The sequence below is a fragment of the Stylophora pistillata genome, chromosome 2 (genome assembly GCF_964205215.1).
Source record: "Stylophora pistillata chromosome 2, jaStyPist1.2, whole genome shotgun sequence".
NCBI lineage: Eukaryota > Metazoa > Cnidaria > Anthozoa > Scleractinia > Pocilloporidae > Stylophora > Stylophora pistillata.
This window is the reverse complement of record NC_142520.1, coordinates 1,482,056-1,500,649: the sequence shown is the minus strand read 5'-3', so window position 1 is coordinate 1,500,649 and position 18,594 is coordinate 1,482,056. Positions and strand designations below refer to the sequence as shown.

General features: G+C 38.7%; 2 protein-coding genes across 2 annotated transcripts; one reads left to right on the top strand and one right to left on the bottom strand.

Moving 5' to 3' along the window:
* Nucleotides 1-1,031: 1,031 nt before the first annotated feature.
* On the bottom strand, nt 1,032-10,567 carry LOC111343420 (TATA box-binding protein-associated factor RNA polymerase I subunit A). Its single transcript, XM_022950593.2, has 6 exons — nt 10,218-10,567; nt 9,506-9,660; nt 7,969-8,504; nt 7,137-7,270; nt 6,376-6,663; nt 1,032-1,430 (listed from the first exon to the last, which is right to left on the bottom strand). The coding sequence occupies exons 1-6, from the start codon at nt 10,330-10,332 to the stop codon at nt 1,240-1,242; spliced, it is 1,419 nt and encodes a 472-aa protein (XP_022806328.2). The 5' UTR covers nt 10,333-10,567; the 3' UTR covers nt 1,032-1,239.
* A 21-nt stretch (nt 10,568-10,588) lies between these two features.
* Nucleotides 10,589-17,475, top strand: LOC111343419 (vitamin K-dependent gamma-carboxylase). Its single transcript, XM_022950592.2, has 9 exons — nt 10,589-10,776; nt 11,724-11,866; nt 13,445-13,763; nt 14,078-14,156; nt 14,421-15,002; nt 15,267-15,398; nt 15,765-16,173; nt 16,656-16,841; nt 16,937-17,475. Exons 2-9 carry the CDS (start codon nt 11,725-11,727, stop codon nt 17,278-17,280), a joined length of 2,193 nt encoding a protein of 730 aa, XP_022806327.2. The 5' UTR covers nt 10,589-10,776; nt 11,724; the 3' UTR covers nt 17,281-17,475.
* The last annotated feature ends 1,119 nt before the right edge of the window (nt 17,476-18,594 follow it).

The following is an 18,594-nucleotide window of genomic DNA, read 5'->3' as shown; positions in this document are numbered from 1 at the left end:
CTATTTTTACTACAATTTACAGTAATGTCGCAATCTTATCGGCAAATTTGCCAGGGGTGTGACTCGACTCAATTTTTAATCCCTGAGAAATAAATTTCGTTAAAAGCTGTACAATAGCTGTCTTTTTTTAACTCTGGTGTCCGATTTTAGACACTTGTGTCCGATTTTCAATCTTAGCGTCTGGTTTTAGACATTGGCGTCCGATTTAGAACCCTAGTGTATGGTTTAGACACTAGTGTTCGATTTAGGACCCTAGCGTCTGGTTTGATCACTAGTGTCCGAGTAGGACCCTAGTCTCTGGTTTCGGACACTAGTGTCCGATTTAGGACCCTAGTGTCTGGTTTAGACACTAGTGTTCGATTTAGGATCCTAGTGTCTGGTTTGGACACTAGTGTCCGATTTAGGACCCCAGTGTCTGGTTTTGAACACTAGTGTCCGATTTAGGACCCTAGTGTTTGGTTTGAACACGTGTCTGATTTAGGATCCTTATGTTGGACACTAGCATCCGATTTTAGACCGTTGTGTTTAGTTTTGGACACTAGTGTCCAATTTGTGACACTAGTATCCTAAGGTACCATTCTCCGATTTTGGACTCTTGAGTCCGATTTTAGAATATAGAGTCTGATTTTAACCATTAGTAACCAATTTTAGACACTAATCTCCGATTCTCGACAACAGTGTCCACTTTTAGACGGTAGTGTTGCGATTGTAGACACTGGACTCCGACTGTAGACACTAGTGTTCGATTTTAGCCAATCATGTCCGACTTTGGTGATCTAATTGATCGTTTACTTTATTCTCATGACCTTTGTTTGATTCACCTGTGATGCTGTAAGGAGAAATTCGGTGCCAATCACTATCAGAGGTTACAGGATTCACCAGCAAACTCGATGTACACTAACACGTCACCAATACAGCGGTGACACGTTGGGCATAAGACGAGTGTATCAATCAATTCAAGCCGGCCACACGCTAATTTCGCGCGCAAAAGTTCTAAGGAAAACATTAGAAACAACTGCTGTCTCACAAAATATGCGGAAAGAATTGAAACGTTTATTGAAATCGGTAAAAGGAAAACAAATGCAGGGAAAAGAAAAACTCGAGACTTTTCGTGCACAAAACTTTTTCAAGTACGGGTAGCCTGTTTATTTACCCATTACAAATCGTTTTAATTGATTACTCTTCGCCATTAAAATAAAATAATGAAAATATCATACAATAAAAAAGCTGACTCTTTAGTCATCCACAAAGGATTCTTCTTTTGTATTTATAGGAAGAATCGTCATTACGTTTCCTTTTCCGGGGCGAACACCCCTCGCCATTAACTGTTTTTGTAATCCTTGATGATCCTGTGCCACTGAGAGATAAAGACGACTCTATTTCACTGTACTGTGGTTCTTGATTTCTTACAGCTTGGGTGAAAGGGTTTCCTAAAACCAAAAAATATATTTATTAATTTTTTTTTTAAAGAGTTATTCAGAGTCCAAAATCTACAGTTAAATTATCAACTGGCATCCAAACTCGACTCAAAACTTTTCCCTCAAGCTTTTACGAGCGTTTAAGTCTCAAAAAGAGAGAGAAACCGGATGTAAAATGTGGCATACAAGAGCAGCAGTAAACCTTGTAATAATACACATATCAAAGTTATGCGCATCTGATTGGCTGAATACTGGTACATTTTTTTCCTATGAAACGAATGCCAAGTTCTAACACAAGTGCAAATTACAAATAGTGCGCGCGATGTCAAAATTTTGTCTGTCCTGACTTTCTGTGATGTTTTTTTCATGCAGATTATTAACGATTTCTCGTGTAATTTGGTGTAAATAAGCACATGTAAATTTTTCAAATACTACAAATTGCACTTGCCCTGGGGGCTCCTGCAATTTTGTTGCCTTTGCAAAATTTACTGAAATTCTCCTTGTCAGCACCTTGGGAAATGCTCAAAGAACAGCATGGTTAATATGCATACTGATGTCACTGCGATACTAAAAATTAACCCTACACACCCTAACATCAGTATGCATATTCTCCATACTGTTCTCTATACATTACCTAAGGACCTTTTCACCCTAACATCAGTAAGCATATTCTCCATACTGTTCTCTATACATTACCTAAGGACCTTTTCACCCTAACATCAATATGCATATTCTCCATACTGTTCTCTATACATTACCTAAGGACCTTTTCACCCTAACATCAGTATGCATATTCTCCATACTGTTCTTTATACATTACCTAAGGACCTTTTCACCCTAACATCAGTATGCATATTCTCCATACTGTTCTCTATACATTACCTAAGGACCTTTTCACCCTAACATCAGTATGCATATTCTCCATACTGTTCTCTATACATTACCTAAGGACCTTTTCACCCTAACATCAGTATGCATATTCTCCATACTGTTCTCTATACATTACCTAAGGACCTTTTCACCCTAACATCAGTATGCATATTCTCCATACTGTTCTTTATACATTACCTAAGGACCTTTTCACCCTAACATCAGTATGCATATTCTCCATACTGTTCTCTATACATTACCTAAGGACCTTTTCACCCTAACATCAGTATGCATATTCTCCATACTGTTCTCTATACATTACCTAAGGACCTTTTCACCCTAACATCAGTATGCATATTCTCCATACTGTTCTCTATACATTACCTAAGGACCTTTTCACCCTAACATCAGTATGCATATTCTCCATACTGTTCTTTATACATTACCTAAGGACCTTTTCACCCTAACATCAGTATGCATATTCTCCATACTGTTCTCTATACATTACCTAAGGACCTTTTCACCCTAACATCAGTATGCATATTCTCCATACTGTTCTCTATACATTACCTAAGGACCTTTTCACCCTAACATCAGTATGCATATTCTCCATACTGTTCTCTATACATTACCTAAGGACCTTTTCACCCTAACATCAGTATGCAAATTCTCCATACTGTTCTCTATACATTACCTAAGGACCTTTTCACCCTAACATCAGTATGCATATTCTCCATACTGTTCTTCGTACATTTCCTAAAGCGCTGACAAGGAGAATTTGTGAACTTAACAATCAAGAGCTTCTTCAGTTCGAGATCATTTCCTTTATCATCGTGACCTTAATGTGTGATTCAGGGGATGATCATGATCGTAGGAAGAAATTCGATGCGAGTCACTCGCATTAGTGACGAAGACGGAAATTCTCTTTACCGTATTAATACAATATCAAGCAGAAAAGTGATGAGAATAACGAAATATATCAATGAAGGTATTATTGGTTGATGCAATACCAAATTCTCCAAACTAACATCATAAAGTTTGTAAAGCCGACAGTAAGGAGAATTATGAATCAAATCTTGGGAGTGAAAGAGTTAAGCTGAGATTCAAAACTACGTCTGAACAATCCTAGTAAAACAGAAAGAGTTTTGAAGGAACTTGAAAAAAGGCAAGTTACATCAAATTCAATCTCAATATATGTCTTTTCCAAGAGAAATTCAGTACTAGCTGATCATGTCAATCAACCATAGAAATTCAGTAAATGGTTTGAACCCGGGGGTAACATGTGAAGGTGTAGTCTGATCGTCCGGGTGAGTGTAGTCCTGAGAAGGACTGTTGTCGGTGGCAGTGACTGACGTTTCGACAACCTGTGCGGAAGTCATCATCAGAGTCAAGTGAATGATTGTTGGCCTCCTACATCGGTGAGACTGGCAGAAACCTCACAACAAGACTGACTGAACACAGACCGGCGACGAGGAAAGGTGATGTCAGCAACCACACTGCTGAACACCATCGACTTACCAACCAAAACATTGACTGGGACTCTGCGCAATGCCTAACCTACAGCACTTACTATTTTCAACGACTGACTCTGGAAAGCTGGTTTACTAACTTAGAACAGACTCCCCTAAACAGATGTCAACAACTACCCGCTCCATACAAACGACTCATTCACGACATAAACATCACAAACGACCGAAAAAGAACGACCTAACTTTACCGACAGATCGAAACAGACCAATCACGACCGACTTACGTCACTTGAGTCTTACAGCCAATAACATCACGGCAGAACCAACCGATCATTTCACACGAACTGTAATAAGAACATTCTACTGACAACAATCATTCACTTGACTCTGATGATGACTTCCACACAGGTTGTCGAAACGTCAGTCACTACTACCGACAACAGTCCTTCTCAGGACTACACTCAACCGGACGATCAGACTACACCTTCACAACCATAGCAATTATTTGTTTTATTGGTTCAAAACATACTTAAAAGTTAAGAACACTCTTCGCACGACACCAAATTACAGAATTACAGCTCACGTTCAGAATTTCAACGTATCTGGTTCACTTTCAATAAAAAGGAGCAGTCGGAAATTGTGCGGAGTATTGTTATTATTTGTCGCACTGTTGTAGTTAGGGTAATTTCGGGTTTGTTTGATCGTGACAGACAATGCGTTGAAATCTGATAGTCTTGAACTTTGGATCCCTTTAATTGCAACCCAAAAAACCAATGATTGACAGAAAAAGGAAAGAAAAGGAGAGCGAGAAGAGGTTGTTGTAGGTTATTGGTGATTAATAAAGGAGAAGAAATCAGGATTTCTTGCGAGTGTGTTGGTATTTCAACTGATCTTGGAGGCAATTCCCAACAACGAGCTTGACGTCAAATGGAGCGAAAAGAAACTTGACCATTTGACAGTAATAAATTAGTATTCTGTCAGGGTCAAACCCAAAATCGCAGAGGCCTTGCTTGTCGATCCCTATTTGACCGTTTTCGACTTTGAAAAATGTAATAAATAGAGGATATGAATTTTAACATCGAGTACTGTAAGTATCTCTCACGAGTGAGCTTCGCTCACTCGTGAATAAAATTTGTATCCCCGCGTGGCCATGTAATGTTCTGTTTATATTATAGATACTGATGAAATTTCCACATAAAACACAAATTTTTTTTAATTCACTTTCGAAACAGCAAAATAGTGGAATTTAAGTGGTCACCTACCGCAAAATGCCTGTCACAAAAATGTTATGAAACTCGGATATAAACTTATAAAGGAGAAATAAAGACAACAATGCTTATATTTTCTGCTCCAAAAAGTCAAAATTCTGATGAAGAAGAGAAAAATTCTCTAACAGCATGTTAGTAACTATGGCGACACCAATATCCTCACAAGTGAAAGATAAAAATAGTATCTTCACTGCGCGCGATGAAGATATGATTTTTTAGTAAAAGGAGTAATACTGGTATTTCATCATCGCAATACGTAGTAGCGCCGAGAAGGGAATACAAGAAAAAAGTCGACTTCTTTATCGTGAGTAAGTCTACAGTGGATTGGGAAGTGGAATCAGTGAAATCTTTCAATCTTTTTCCCGAAGATACAGACGTACCATTGTACAAAAAGCTCCAAAGTATTTTAGCATCCTTTGTGTGGGAGGATCAGTACGAAAAGGCACTTGATCATGAATGACCCTTTAGTGCTTTCTTTAACAGCGGTAAAAAAAAGAGAAGGAGAAGTAAAAGATAGTGACGATGGTAATGATGGGAATGATTCTTCTTGATCATCGTGTTCATAATCATCATCATCATCATCATCATCTTCATCATCAAGAAGAAGAATAGGGAAGAGACGAAGGAGAAATGGAGCAAAAAAAGGCGAAGAAGGAGAAACTCGTCACAAGACTTGAAACAAATAAACGAAAAACAATAAGTGCAAGATTTCTACACAGAATGACAAAGTCCGGGGAAGTAAATCTAACTTGCCCTAACATACTTAATGATTTATTGCATACTAATAACGGCCTTGTTGTTTGTTGCTGCCTCATGTTTCCACTATAAAAAATGATAATAACAGTAACAATTTGATTGTGTTTTGTATTTGGTGCCTATATTCAACTTTCGCATGATCCCACATTATCCAAAGTAATGGTTTATTTGTTAGCCAGAATGTTAAAGTTTACTTTCAGGGATTCATAGCTTCATTTCTGTGTACCAAGTCCTTCTTTTACCACAACTAAATGAAATATTTCATAACCTTTACATTTGTTACATCATGTTTAGAGATGCGTATTGCAAATAATTGAAGAAATTATCCTCGCAGGCAACCTAAAATTAAAGAAGTTGTAGAAAATAAATCTGGATTGTAGTTCATGCCTCTCCAAACACTAGTTGAGTGCTACACCGTACAACGACCTGAGAAGCCACACGTTGGAAGCTTAACAACGCCATGCATAACAATGACTTATCTATAACTCGCACATTTTGTATCACTGCTTCTCTTGAATTCCCCCCAAACGCTAAACGGGAGTGATTATGAAATGCACAATGAAACGTTTGTTGGTATGCCTACAAAACACACACCTTGTCCAAGGAGCCACTTAGCAGCCTCAGCCTTATGTCGAGTCAGTTGCCATTCCAGTTTTGACACATGGTCCTTGTTGGGAACGAGACTGAGACGGAAGTGAAACTGTGGCCACCAATCAACTCGCTCATCCCAAAATATCTTTAATTCCCTTGTGTCATGAGCTGCACAGAACTGAGTAAGAACAGCAGCAAGTTCCTTCCAGGTTGTCACACAATATCGACATGCTGCATGGTCGAGCTTGACGAAAAGCGCTCCTAAAATATCTATGATTCCATTTAATTGATCTGTAACAAACAGAGCACAAAAGTCAAATTCAAGCAAACTGTTGTTTGAATATAGATTAGTATATCCAAAGGAAAGAATTTCACGAGTGGCCCTTTGAAATCTCACCAGCGAGAGTTTACCTCCTAAAGTTTAACAACAGTGAAAAAACCAATACTGGACTGAAATATTTTAATCTTTTACCCTAACATCAGTATGCATATTCTCCATATTGTTCTCTGTACATTTCCTAGAGTGCTGACAAGGAGAATTTGTTTAACAATCAAGAGCCTCTCTAGTTGGTGATCATTTCCTTTATTCTCCTGACCGTAATGTGTGATTCAGGGGTGATATTGTAAGGAGAAATTAGATGCTGGTCACTCTTAAGGTCAAAGGGTTAAGAAGCCTGTGCTGTGAAAAATTGTTACATTTGCCTCTTTAAATTTTTGTTTTTCCAGAAAGTAAAAGCAGAACTACACACATTAAAAACTTTTACCTTTTTTGTGTTCAGCAAGCTTGACATATTCCTCACTCAGTTCACTTGTTGGATCTACATTCAGCAAATCTTCAAGAACTGAACACAACTCTTCCTTACTGGCACATGCACTCTTGAGAAAATAATATAAGTACCTGTTAAAAGTGAAAAACAAAACAGCCAAAATTATAACATCAACTTGGACTCTTGTGATAAGACATCTAAATGATATTAGCAAGAGTTGTTATAGTAGTGCATGGTTTAAACCCATGGGGTCTCATTGGACCATGTAGCCTGATTGTCTGGATTAGTGTAGTCATTGAAAAGGACTGTTGTCAGTAATGGTGACTGACAATTCCACAACGTGAGCAGAAATCAAAAGTGGAGTCACACGCCAAAGTAAGTACAGAACATTATCTCAGCTGGTAAAAATAGCCAAGGTGCCTTGGTTGGGAGTTCAGGTTGTCATTTGAAAGCTTTCAAAATATCAGTAAAAACCATTTCATGTAAATATAATAGGAGACTTTTTGCTTCACAAAAACTCTTTAAATTCTAGGAGTACCACATCAAGCAGAAATATAAGAGTAATAATATCAATGAGAAAATATTTTGTTTCACTTAACTCTTTAGCTCCCGGAAGCGATCAACTGGTAACTTCTCCCTATGATATCCATACATTAACAAGCAAACAGGTAATGAGAATACTCAAACTTATCAGGTAGAAGTTGTTCCCTTGATTGAACACCAAATTCTTGAATTCAATATACAAGGAAATGTGTTGCAGCTAGAGGGGAGAGTTAAAAATCAGATCTTGGGAGTTAAAGAGTTACATTTGATTTATTTAATGTCTTACCGATGTGAATTAAGGTTTTCAGGATTTTTCTCTTTATATCTCACTAGGATCCTTTTCGCCTCCTCAGTCATGTTATAATATTGTAACATCTCTACTTGTCTTGTAATAAAGATGTCCCACACACCACAATGTTCTACTAAGTTAACGAAAAAAACCAGAGCTTTCTTTCCATGAAAATCCATTTGACGTTTCAGATCTCCATCAGTCCTCTCACCTCCTGTAAAGTCCACATCACTATCATCATCAGCTTCTAAATACCTTTTGTCAAACTGGTGTTTGCATTTCTTCCATTCAAGATATGCAAAGAGTCCCGCATAAGCTTGAAGAATAGGGCTGGACACAAATGGCTTTTGAGAAAGTTTTGATGTTAAAAGTTCCTGTGCCTCTGTGATATCATTGTTGTGTTTCACCAAGTACATGGTAAAATCCAGCAGAAGTTCAGTTTTGAAGGGCACACAAATTACAAACATATTTTTCAATAATTGAATCATATGCATGTAGCTCCCTGGGCGGTTTTTCAGTACTTCTGAGCCTGTCTAGAAAGCAAAACAATAAATAAATAAATAATAGACATACTTCACTACATGTTCAAGCTAGGAAAAAGACTAAAAACATGTTTGAAACTTCTTGAAAACACTCAAGTCTCACAACACTTGTCTCCACCCTGGAATAAACATGGATAACAGTGATCTGTCAGGGAAGCTTGATGAAATGCCGAGGGGTAGCCTTGCCATGTACTGGCGTCCCATCCTGGGGTGAGTCCTGGGGTGAGTCTTAAGTATCCCAGTCACTTCAAGCTATGGAAACTGGGATAAGCTCTGACTCAATGTGCCACTTGGATTGAGTACAGACTTAACCTTTTCAGTCCCAGTTATGATTAACATGTAACTTAACATGTAACGCCTCTAAATGAGGCGTGAGTAGTCCAGTGGTCAGTGCGCTGGACTCTAGGTCAGATGGCCTGGGTTCAAGTCCTGGCTGGGGCTTGACGTTGTGTCCTTAAGCAAGACGCTTCACTCACATTGCTTCGTCTTCTCGGATAGGACGTAAAGCCAGAGGTCCCGTCTCCTGCACCTATCAATTAGTTAATTTCGGCAAGGGACGTTAAAGAACCCACATCACAAGATTACTGTGATGCGGTCTGGCCTGTTTACTGGGAAGGGGGGGAGGGGGCATCTGTAAAAAATTTCTCCTTTATTAATTGTAAACTGCTGCCGGCAGTCTGGAAAAGTCCCCCGCACAGTGTTGTAAAGCGCATTAGAGCATTTACATGGAAATGCGCTATAGAAATTGATCTATATTATTATTATTATTATTATTATTATTATTAAACTTCTTCCTATAATATCTACACATTATCCAGCAAGCAGGTAATGAGAATACTCAAACTTATCAGGTTGAAGTTGTCCTCTTGATATAACAACAAATTCTTGTAAGTAGTTTACCATGAAATGTGTAGCAGCAAGAGGGGAGAATTGACAATCAGATCTTGAGAGTTAAAATGTTAACCTAATGTACATGATATGTCTCAACTTACTCGCCAAAACAGCTCAGGTATTCTTCTACAAACTCCACATAGTCCAACCAGACACTCCAGGGCTTCATCAAATCTATGGCTCAGTAAACAGTCCAGAAGCATTCTTGTTAGGTAAGTGATATGCTGACAGCGATATGACGTCCTTTTTCCTATCCCTGGAAACAAGTTTTAAATTGCAAGGTTATTGGACACTGTTTACAACAATTATGCCATAGAGAGGAACAAATATAGAGGTAAACTTTGGTTTAATTCCTTCGTTCCTTCCTTCCAAACTCAAATATTACTATATTCACTTAAGTTGAGGAAAACAACATTTAGACGAAGGATAAATTAAACCACAACAGTACATTTTTTTCAATGAAGTATATTTCCAACCATAATGATAACGTGAAACCTCACTCATGTGGGAAAGAAAACCACAATCTCAACATTACCTAAAAATCATCACAAATCCTTGGAACAACAGAAACTTAAGATTCACTTCATCTTGCATTTCTCTTCAATAAATATACCCCGTTTTCAAATCTCAATTAGCTGAGGACGTATTTTTCTAGAGATACATTCGATCAAAGCCACCGTTGCAGATTTCACGGTAAACACATGTGGTATGTTTCACAACACAGCTGAAATTATACATGTAACAAGTTCATGACGAGAAACTTTTCCCATCCCCTAATCTTTCTCAATGAGGAAGAAAAATCGTAATACTCACCTAAAGCAAGGCTATGGCATCTTTCCCGCCATATCTGCTGGAATATACAGCCTTTAAACCACGCGCACTGATAGTCGTTTGTGTGAGTTTGCCAGTGCTGTAACACAGCCGCCATGTATTATTTTTTCTTTCTACAAGTTTGGCTATTGTGTACGCATAACTAAAAGATACCTCGTAAAACTAAGAGGAGAGAAAATTCTGCTTCACTGGGTCAATTAAGGCAAATAAACGCGCTAAAGTTATTGCAATTAATATATGAAGGGCAGTAAAGAATCTTTAAAATTTCCCAAGACGAAAAAGCCACGTAAATGTCAGTCGAGGTCGAGAGAAAACTGGAAACTATTTAGATTCAGTTAAAAATGGCGCCCTTGCAACCTATTGAGAATGTCAGGTCACCAAAACAGATGTTTTAACAAAAGGAGGAGGGTGTTTCACGAAAGGAAACTAGACAGCTGAATGTCACAGTCCTGCTGTTGTTATTGAATGAGAGTGGATTCAGCCGAAAGATAGAGCATTTTTGAATCAGACATCCACCCGGCGCAATATCCCTGAGAACAAGGTATGTCGATTTAAGACTATTTTTTGGCGATAATCTTTTATTCATTAATGCGCCAGACTTGTTGACTGGGTATCGACTTAAAAATATTCTCAACTACGAATAATTATTCCGAACGTAAGTCTTTGATTCCGGTACTTGCTTCAGTTGGAAAAATTAAAAGGATCGTTGCGTCACAATTTCATGACTACCAAAACACCTTTTGCTTACGAAATCTCTACACATACACCAAAAGGTAATCTTTTTTATCCAATTGTTGCATTACTTTTAATGAAGCTGTTACGTACACGAGCAGGTCATTCATTCAAGCAACACGCGATTAATTTTTAAAATCTTTAATTTCACAGAGTGATTTCATTCATTGTTCTATTAAAATTTAAACAGCACTTTGAAATAGAATGTTTTTTGTCTTTGAGAAGAGACAAAAAACACACGGGTCGAATTTTTTTTTTCTGAGAAATACTTGAATTAAATAAAAATGAGAAAATAAACATTGATTTTCAATTGCAGGTGAATATGGCTTAATTTCATTGTGAATTGATGGTATCAGATTGTGACCCAGAAAATAAATTTTGTAGGCTGTATACCTATGATCATCTTCCAGACATTGTAAAGAATTCCAAATTATTGAGTGAACTTTAAACTCCCATAGTGGCCAAAAGAAGGAAATTTCTCCCTACATTATCAATATAATAGCATTTATTTAGCAAATAAATAATGAGAACGAAGAAAATTATCAAATAGGGGATAATTAGTTGATCCACAACCAAACTCTCCAGAATTACATCACAAGAAGTGTATGGAAGACAGTTATGAGAACTGCTTAAAGCATCTTTCATGCTCTTCAAACTTCCTGCATGCATGATATCTTAATGAAGACAGGCTGATATGAATTAAAAATAATGTGCCTGGATAGATATAAATTATATTAATAAATCATAATTTTCCAGAATGGGCCAAGCAGAAGCAGTGGAAGAGGAAAAGAAACCTTTTTCAACTGTGCGGGAGGAATTCAGCTTGTGGAATAAGTTCTTGATGTTTATGCTGTCACCAGCTGACCCGTCAAATCTTGCTGTGTTGAGAATTGCATTTGGTATGATTAATTTTCACTGCTCCTTAGGGGCTTATTAATTTAGCCTGATGTTCACTACCAGGATACAATAGGATATGATGTACTGTATTTATTCAAAAATTGTCATTATTTTCCATTTTTTCATTTACCAAATTGGCAGAGTCATTAAGGACTCAATTTTATGATCTAACTCTCTCAAAAGACCTTGTTTAACCATGTTATATTTTTAGCATTGCTCTGTAATTTCCATGTACCTTATTCTATTGATGCCAACATTATAACATCAATCAATCAATCACCATAATCAATTTTAAATGACAAACTAAAATTATAGTATTTGAATAAGTTTATCATTCTGAACTGGGGTGTTATTTTGAATTTTTTATTTTTGAGGGGGAGGGGTGGGGGGCCTTAGTAGAGGAGGGCAGGCTTGATAAATTTCTTCCTCCAAAGAGGGGTGACCTATTAGAGGGGGGCTTAATAGATTATTTTTATTTGAATTTTTTATTCTAATAATATTTGACATAACCATGCTCTCAGCCAGTCAACCCTTAAATCCTTAACATCATTATGCATATTCTTCATGCTGTTCTTACAAATTTCCCTAAGTGCTGAAAATGAGAATGAGAATTTGTATAATAATCAAGTCAGGGGTGCTACTGTTATGAGAAATGAGATGGTTATCACTCTCAAGGTTAAAGGGGGTCTATGACTATCAAACTCTTGCCTCAACTAGTCCCAGTCTTCACTCTAATAGCTCCCATGAATGACCAAGACAAAACTCTTGTTACAATAACAATGGACTATCGCTGAAGTGGACAAGTAATGAGAATAACAAAAAATATCTATGGTTAGATTATCAGGTGATCTAATGTCAAATTCTCAGAAGTCATATTATAATAACTGTACAACAACAAACATATGAAACATATGTGTGAACTGCGGTTATGAGACGTATATGAGAACGATCCTTCGCAGTAAAGCACTATTTGAGCAATAGTGAAAATCAGACCTGAAAAAAAAATTTCAGGCCTGTACGGGACTCGAACCACTGACCTCTGCGATACTAGTGCAGCGCTCTACCAATTGAGCTAACAAGCCAACTGGGAGCAGGCCATCAAATTAATTCGATATAAACCCGTAGATGATAAATCAAACAACAACAAACATATGAAACATATGTGTGAACTGCGGTTATGAGACGTATATGAGAACGATCCTTCGCAGTAAAGCACTATTTGAGCAATAGTGAAAATCAGACCTGAAAAAAATTTCAGGCCTGTACGGGATTCGAACCACTGACCTCTGCGATTCTAGTGCAGCGCTCTACCAATTGAGCTAACAAGCCAACTGGGAGCAGGCCATCAAATTAATTCGATATAAACCCGTAGATGATAAATCAAACAACAACAAACATATGAAACATATGTGTGAACTGCGGTTCCGTACATATGTTCCCGTACAGGCCTGAAATTTTTTTCAGGTCTGATTTTCACTATTGCTCAAATAGTGCTTTACTGCGAAGGATCGTTCTCATATACGTCTCATAACTGTATGGCAGATGGTTAGGAGAATTACTGATGAGATCTTGTTCTTAAGGATTACTCATGATGACTGACATTCCTCAAGAGCGTGGCATGTTGTATATCGACGCCCATTTTGGAGGAGACACCTGCCACTTTCCACTGTTCAACTTCATCAAACCTCTACCTGTTGACTGGATGCATGTTGTGTACCTTATCATGTTCCTTGGAGCTTGTGGAATTTTCCTGGGATTTATGTTTCGTTTAAGCTGCTTGTCCTTCATGGTAACCTACTGGTACATGTTCCTACTGGAGAAATCGCGTTGGAATAATCATTCTTATCTGTATGGATTATTTTCAGTGATGCTTCTCTTGAGCGATGCCGACTGTTACTGGTAAGCCTCAATCCTCTTAGAACTGCTAAAATCAACAATTGTTTTATCTGCCAGCATGCCTCATGGAATACAAAATACAGGTTCCACTGATTCGAGGTATCATAAAAGATGATAAAAAAATGCCATTTTATACCATAGTTGATCACTTGGTGTACAATAACTTGTTAAAAATTACAACTAACTTTGATTTTGGGAAAGAAACATGATTTGAAGTTACTTGAAAATTTTATCTTACTGTTATGTGACTTTGTGGTTCTGCTTTATTATGGTTATTATTTTGAAAATACATTAATTCCTGTTACTCACTTTTTCAGGTCTGTGGATGGGATTTTAAATCCCAAGATAAAGAATTCCCATGTGCCCAAGTGGAACTATGTTTTGCTGCGTTTTCAGGTGAACTGATCTTTTTGATAGTCCTTGTTCAAAGGATTATCACTATTTATTTTCATGTATGATGTATCATTCAAATCCAAGTCATTCACTGGCAATCATATCTGGGAGTTTAAGTGAGAGACACTCCTAAATCTTCACAAACTGTATTAGAGGCTGTAACAATAACCAAAAAATATTGTGTTTTCTTAATCAGCTAAGTCAAATAGATTTCACTAAGAGTCATTAGATTTGAGGATAGTAAACATATATTTTTCCGCTTGGTAGGTTTTTCTTGTGTATTTTTATGCTGGTTTAAAGAAAATTGACATGGATTGGATGACTGGGTACTCTATGACAGGTCTATCACGCCAATGGGTGTTTGATCCATTCCGTTCTTTCCTTGATGATGAATCTATTGACCTGTACCTTGTCCATCTTGGAGGGCTGTTCTTTGACCTGTTTGAAGGCTTTCTTCTCATTTTCAACAAGACTCGCCCCATCGGAATCTTCTTCGGTGCCATGTTTCATGGGATGAACTCTCAGATGTTTCACATTGGTATGTTTTCATACACAATGCTGGCCACTTTATTGTTGTTTTGTGCTTACGACTGGCCTAAAAAGTTCTTTTCATGCCTGCCCACCTTCATGAACACGATTTTACCTTCAAGAGAAGAACCTCAAGGTAGTGCACATTGTGTATATCAGGAGTCAGTCCAGGGTACAACAAATGGTAAAGAACAGAGCAAAGAACAGAAAATTTCAAAGAAAAGCAGAATGCCAACAGTTAAACAGAAGGCCTTTGTGTTCATCACACTAGCTTATATTGGAATCCAGCTCTTCCTTCCTTATTCACACTTTGTTAGCAAGGTATGGCTAACATACACCTCAGTATTGTTGTATGATGCAAGACTTTCCCACCGTTTTACTCCTGGATGTGACCAACAAGGAATTTCTGTTCACAATATCCGTACATTTTCTAATAGATATATAGAAGAGAGATAAGTTGATATTGCTTGATTTAACTTTAAATTTGTTTAAGTTTTGGGGAGTGAAAAGACTAAATCATTAATACTTTCTGGGCCATTTTTTCCAAGACTTTTGCTCACTTTCTTTTTAATCATTTGATGTTAGGGTTACAATGCTTGGACTCAAGGACTCTATGGATACTCATGGGACATGATGGTGCATTCTTGGAGTACTCAACATGTCAGGGTCAAAGTAGTGGACCAGGTGTCTGGAGAGGTCACCTATTTAAGGCCCTCGGTAAGAATTTAAGATAACCAAAGTTTAACCACGCTATCATGATGGCAACCGTGATCGAGATTATGGCCGTGATCGTGAACATGACCGTGGGTGTTAACATGACCGTGGCTGTGATCGTGATCGTGACCATGACAGTGATCATGATTGCTATCGTTATCGTGATCGTGACACCGACGGTGACTGTGATCGTGACACCGACGGTGACTGTGATCGTGACACCGACGGTGACTGTGATCGTGATCATGACTCTGATCGTCATCGTGTGTCTGTGATGGTAAGCGTGACGGTAAGCGTGAATGTGGGTGTGATCGTGATCGTGACTGACCGTGATCGTTTACGTTATCGTCATTATTATTTTGTATTTAGGCATGGTTAAGGGAGCAGCGCCAGTCACGTTGGAACTCACACCCAGATATGATTAAACAGTACATGACATGTATGGCTGAGAAACTGAAGGCTCACCCAGATCTGAACATCACCCAACCTGCCATTTATCTGGACGTGTGGCGTTCAATGAACAGACGCTTCCAGCAGCGTATGGTGGATCCAAACGTGGACATGGTCACGGCACCGTGGTCACCGTTTAAAAAGACGCCCTGGATACAGCCACTACTGACTGAACTGTCCCCATGGCGGGAAAAGCTGGTTCAGATCAGGAAGGAGCTGAAAGAGAAGTCCAATTTCAGTGAAATTACTTTCGTGGCAGATTTTCCGGGGCTGCTATTGGAGAATTTTGTAGTTGAGGAGCTGAATACATCTTTGACTCTGCTACACGGTAAATGGTCAAAACGTCTCCAGAGTAATCCGGACTGCATTTGTTTCACGTAACTTCTTACCTTCCCCCTACCCCCCCCCCACCCCCTACCTTACGATTTGTTCAGGAAACTCGCGCCACCCTATTAACCAATCACATGTAAAACTGAACCCAGTCACGTGTCGGTCACTGGGGTTTTTCCCGTGCTTCTTTTGAGTTCTCGTTTTCTCCATGTAATATTTTTCTGTATTCTGATTTTTACACAGTAGTCAAACATGTGAAAATATGCGTGAATTAAGCCATTAAGTGGCCATGAAGTGTGTTCGACATAGTTGCTTCCTGCTGAAAAAAAAAAACAGATAATGCGAGTACGTCTCAGTGTTGACCCATTTGCACAAACCTGGACTCTTACATTTTAGCACCCAGCAGTGGTGAAGAGAGGAACGCAGGTGCACAGAAACACACGCAGCCGGAGACTAAACCTATTTACACTTGCCTTTCAGGTAAAGTTAAGGTGGAGTTTAACAACAAAAACCATACAGTTGAAGTTGGCGAAGAGATATCCATTCCGTCCAATGACACACACGTGGTGTACACAGTTTCCGACAAGCCCTCCTGTTGGATGTACATTTTCACTAACACGACCGAGTGGAACAACGAGACTATAAGGAACTGGATTCTACATCCGGGTAAGTTGCTCTCCAGGCTGAGGAAATTTTCAACTCTTCGAACCACTCCTCTTTTTGCATTTTTGGTCAATTTTTCAACCATTTTTTCCCAACAGAAACATCTCCTTCTCAGCAGAAGAAAATGGCTCTCAAAAACTTAACTACGTTGGAAAACTTTCGATTATTTACGCTAGATAAGTTTTTCGTCTTTCGTCAGACCTTTTTGAATACATGTTACGCTCTGGCCCATTTGACTTCTGGGATCGAGCCTGAATATGAAGACGAAGAGGATGACGGTTATTCAAGCGAGCAAAAGACTGGGCATGAAGGAAATCAGGACGAGACTTCATCCAATGATGATGACACAGGCCACGTGGGGGACAGTGGAGAACCACGTGACCAAGGAGCTGAGCGCACAGAAAGCTTACGAGGAAAAGAACAACAAAAACAAGAGTTATAAAACATTTGGGTTAAACTTTTGGTTTTAGATTTCTTATGTTTCTTGTGCTTCTGATTATTCAAACTGTGACTTTAAAGAATTAGTTTGCTTCGAACTTTGAGCAATTCAGTAAAAATTTTTGAGATTTTGGTTGATATTGTTGGTAAGCAAATTACTTTCTGTTGGCGAAAATGCAATATATTTGATTGTGATGCTTTTGTGATCTCGTCTTGTTACTTCATAACTAATCTTGTTCCCAGTGAGGCATGTTTTCTAAAGATCATCGTTTAAACGAAAAGTGACATAAAACTTTCGTGTTATCTAATATCAAATATCGAAGATTTTCCATCAGTCCGCAAAAATCATTTCCCGTCAAAGAAATTTTTGCACGTTTTGAGCTCTGACGTACTCTGTTTGCAGTGTACCTGTGGTACAACATAAACCATGGGCCTTACAGTTTCGGTGTGTACAACTTATTACCAAGGAAAGGATTGCCTCTTCTAGGCACTAGTTAGTGAAATGGGTGCGATAGAAGTTCTAACCTTTACGAATGTGCCTCTTATACTGACTGAATGGCTCACAGGCAGCCCAAGCTCAGGGTACGAATTAAACGTTTCATGAGCCTGAGCCCCCTTAGTCTCTTCTCGCAGCCATTCTTTGTCTCGCAACCATTCTTTGTCTCGCAACCATTCTTTGTCTCGCAACCATTCTTTGTCTCGCAGCCATTCTTTGTCTCGCAGCCATTCTTTGTCTCGCAGCCATTCTTTGTCTCGCAGCCATTCTTTGTCTCGCAGCCATTCTTTGTCTCGCAGCCATTCTTTGTCTCGCAGCCATTCTTTGTCTCGCAGCCATTCTTTGTCTCGCAGCCATTCTTTGTCTCGCAGCCATTCTTTGTCTCGCAGCCATTCTTTGTCTCGCAGCCATTCTTTGTCTCGCAGCCATTCTTTGTCTCGCAGCCATTCTTTGTCTCGCAGCCATTCTTTGTGGAGAGGGAGACACAGGAGCCCTGAGACAAAGAACGGCTGCGAGAGGAGACTAGGGCCCCCTGTGAAGGAGTGAAACAAGCAAGAGGAGTGAGTCATTTGCTCTAAAGTTCAATCCACCACTTTTCCCTTTCTCATTTCATTCTTCCCATGCCTGTACTTTTTTAGCAGTCCCTTACATGAGTAAGAAGCGGAGTCTCTTCAGTATGGGCGATACTCGGTATGCAAGTTTTTATTTACCAAGCGCCATAAATCGTCGACCATCCGTCAAGTTTGTAAGTAAGTAAGTAATTTTATTTAACCACAAATGCAAATGTAGAAACCCACCCATCCCACCCTAGGGAGGACATCC

Bases quoted from the DNA above. Each gene is read 5' to 3' on its own strand.
- LOC111343420 (XM_022950593.2), bottom strand. From the start codon at position 10,332: ATGGCGGCTGTGTTACAGCACTGGCAAACTCACACAAACGACTATCAG. The intron at 9,661-10,217 runs GTGAGTATTACG...ACTTGTTTCCAG, and splicing joins ATGCCATAGCCTTGCTTTAG to GGATAGGAAAAAGGACGTCA. The intron at 7,271-7,968 runs GTAAGACATTAA...CACTTTTAACAG, and splicing joins GAAAACCTTAATTCACATCG to GTACTTATATTATTTTCTCA.
- LOC111343419 (XM_022950592.2), top strand. From the start codon at position 11,725: ATGGGCCAAGCAGAAGCAGTGGAAGAGGAAAAGAAACCTTTTTCAACT. The intron at 11,867-13,444 runs GTATGATTAATT...CTTGTTCTTAAG, and splicing joins TGTGTTGAGAATTGCATTTG to GATTACTCATGATGACTGAC. The intron at 15,003-15,266 runs GTATGGCTAACA...ATTTGATGTTAG, and splicing joins ATTCACACTTTGTTAGCAAG to GGTTACAATGCTTGGACTCA.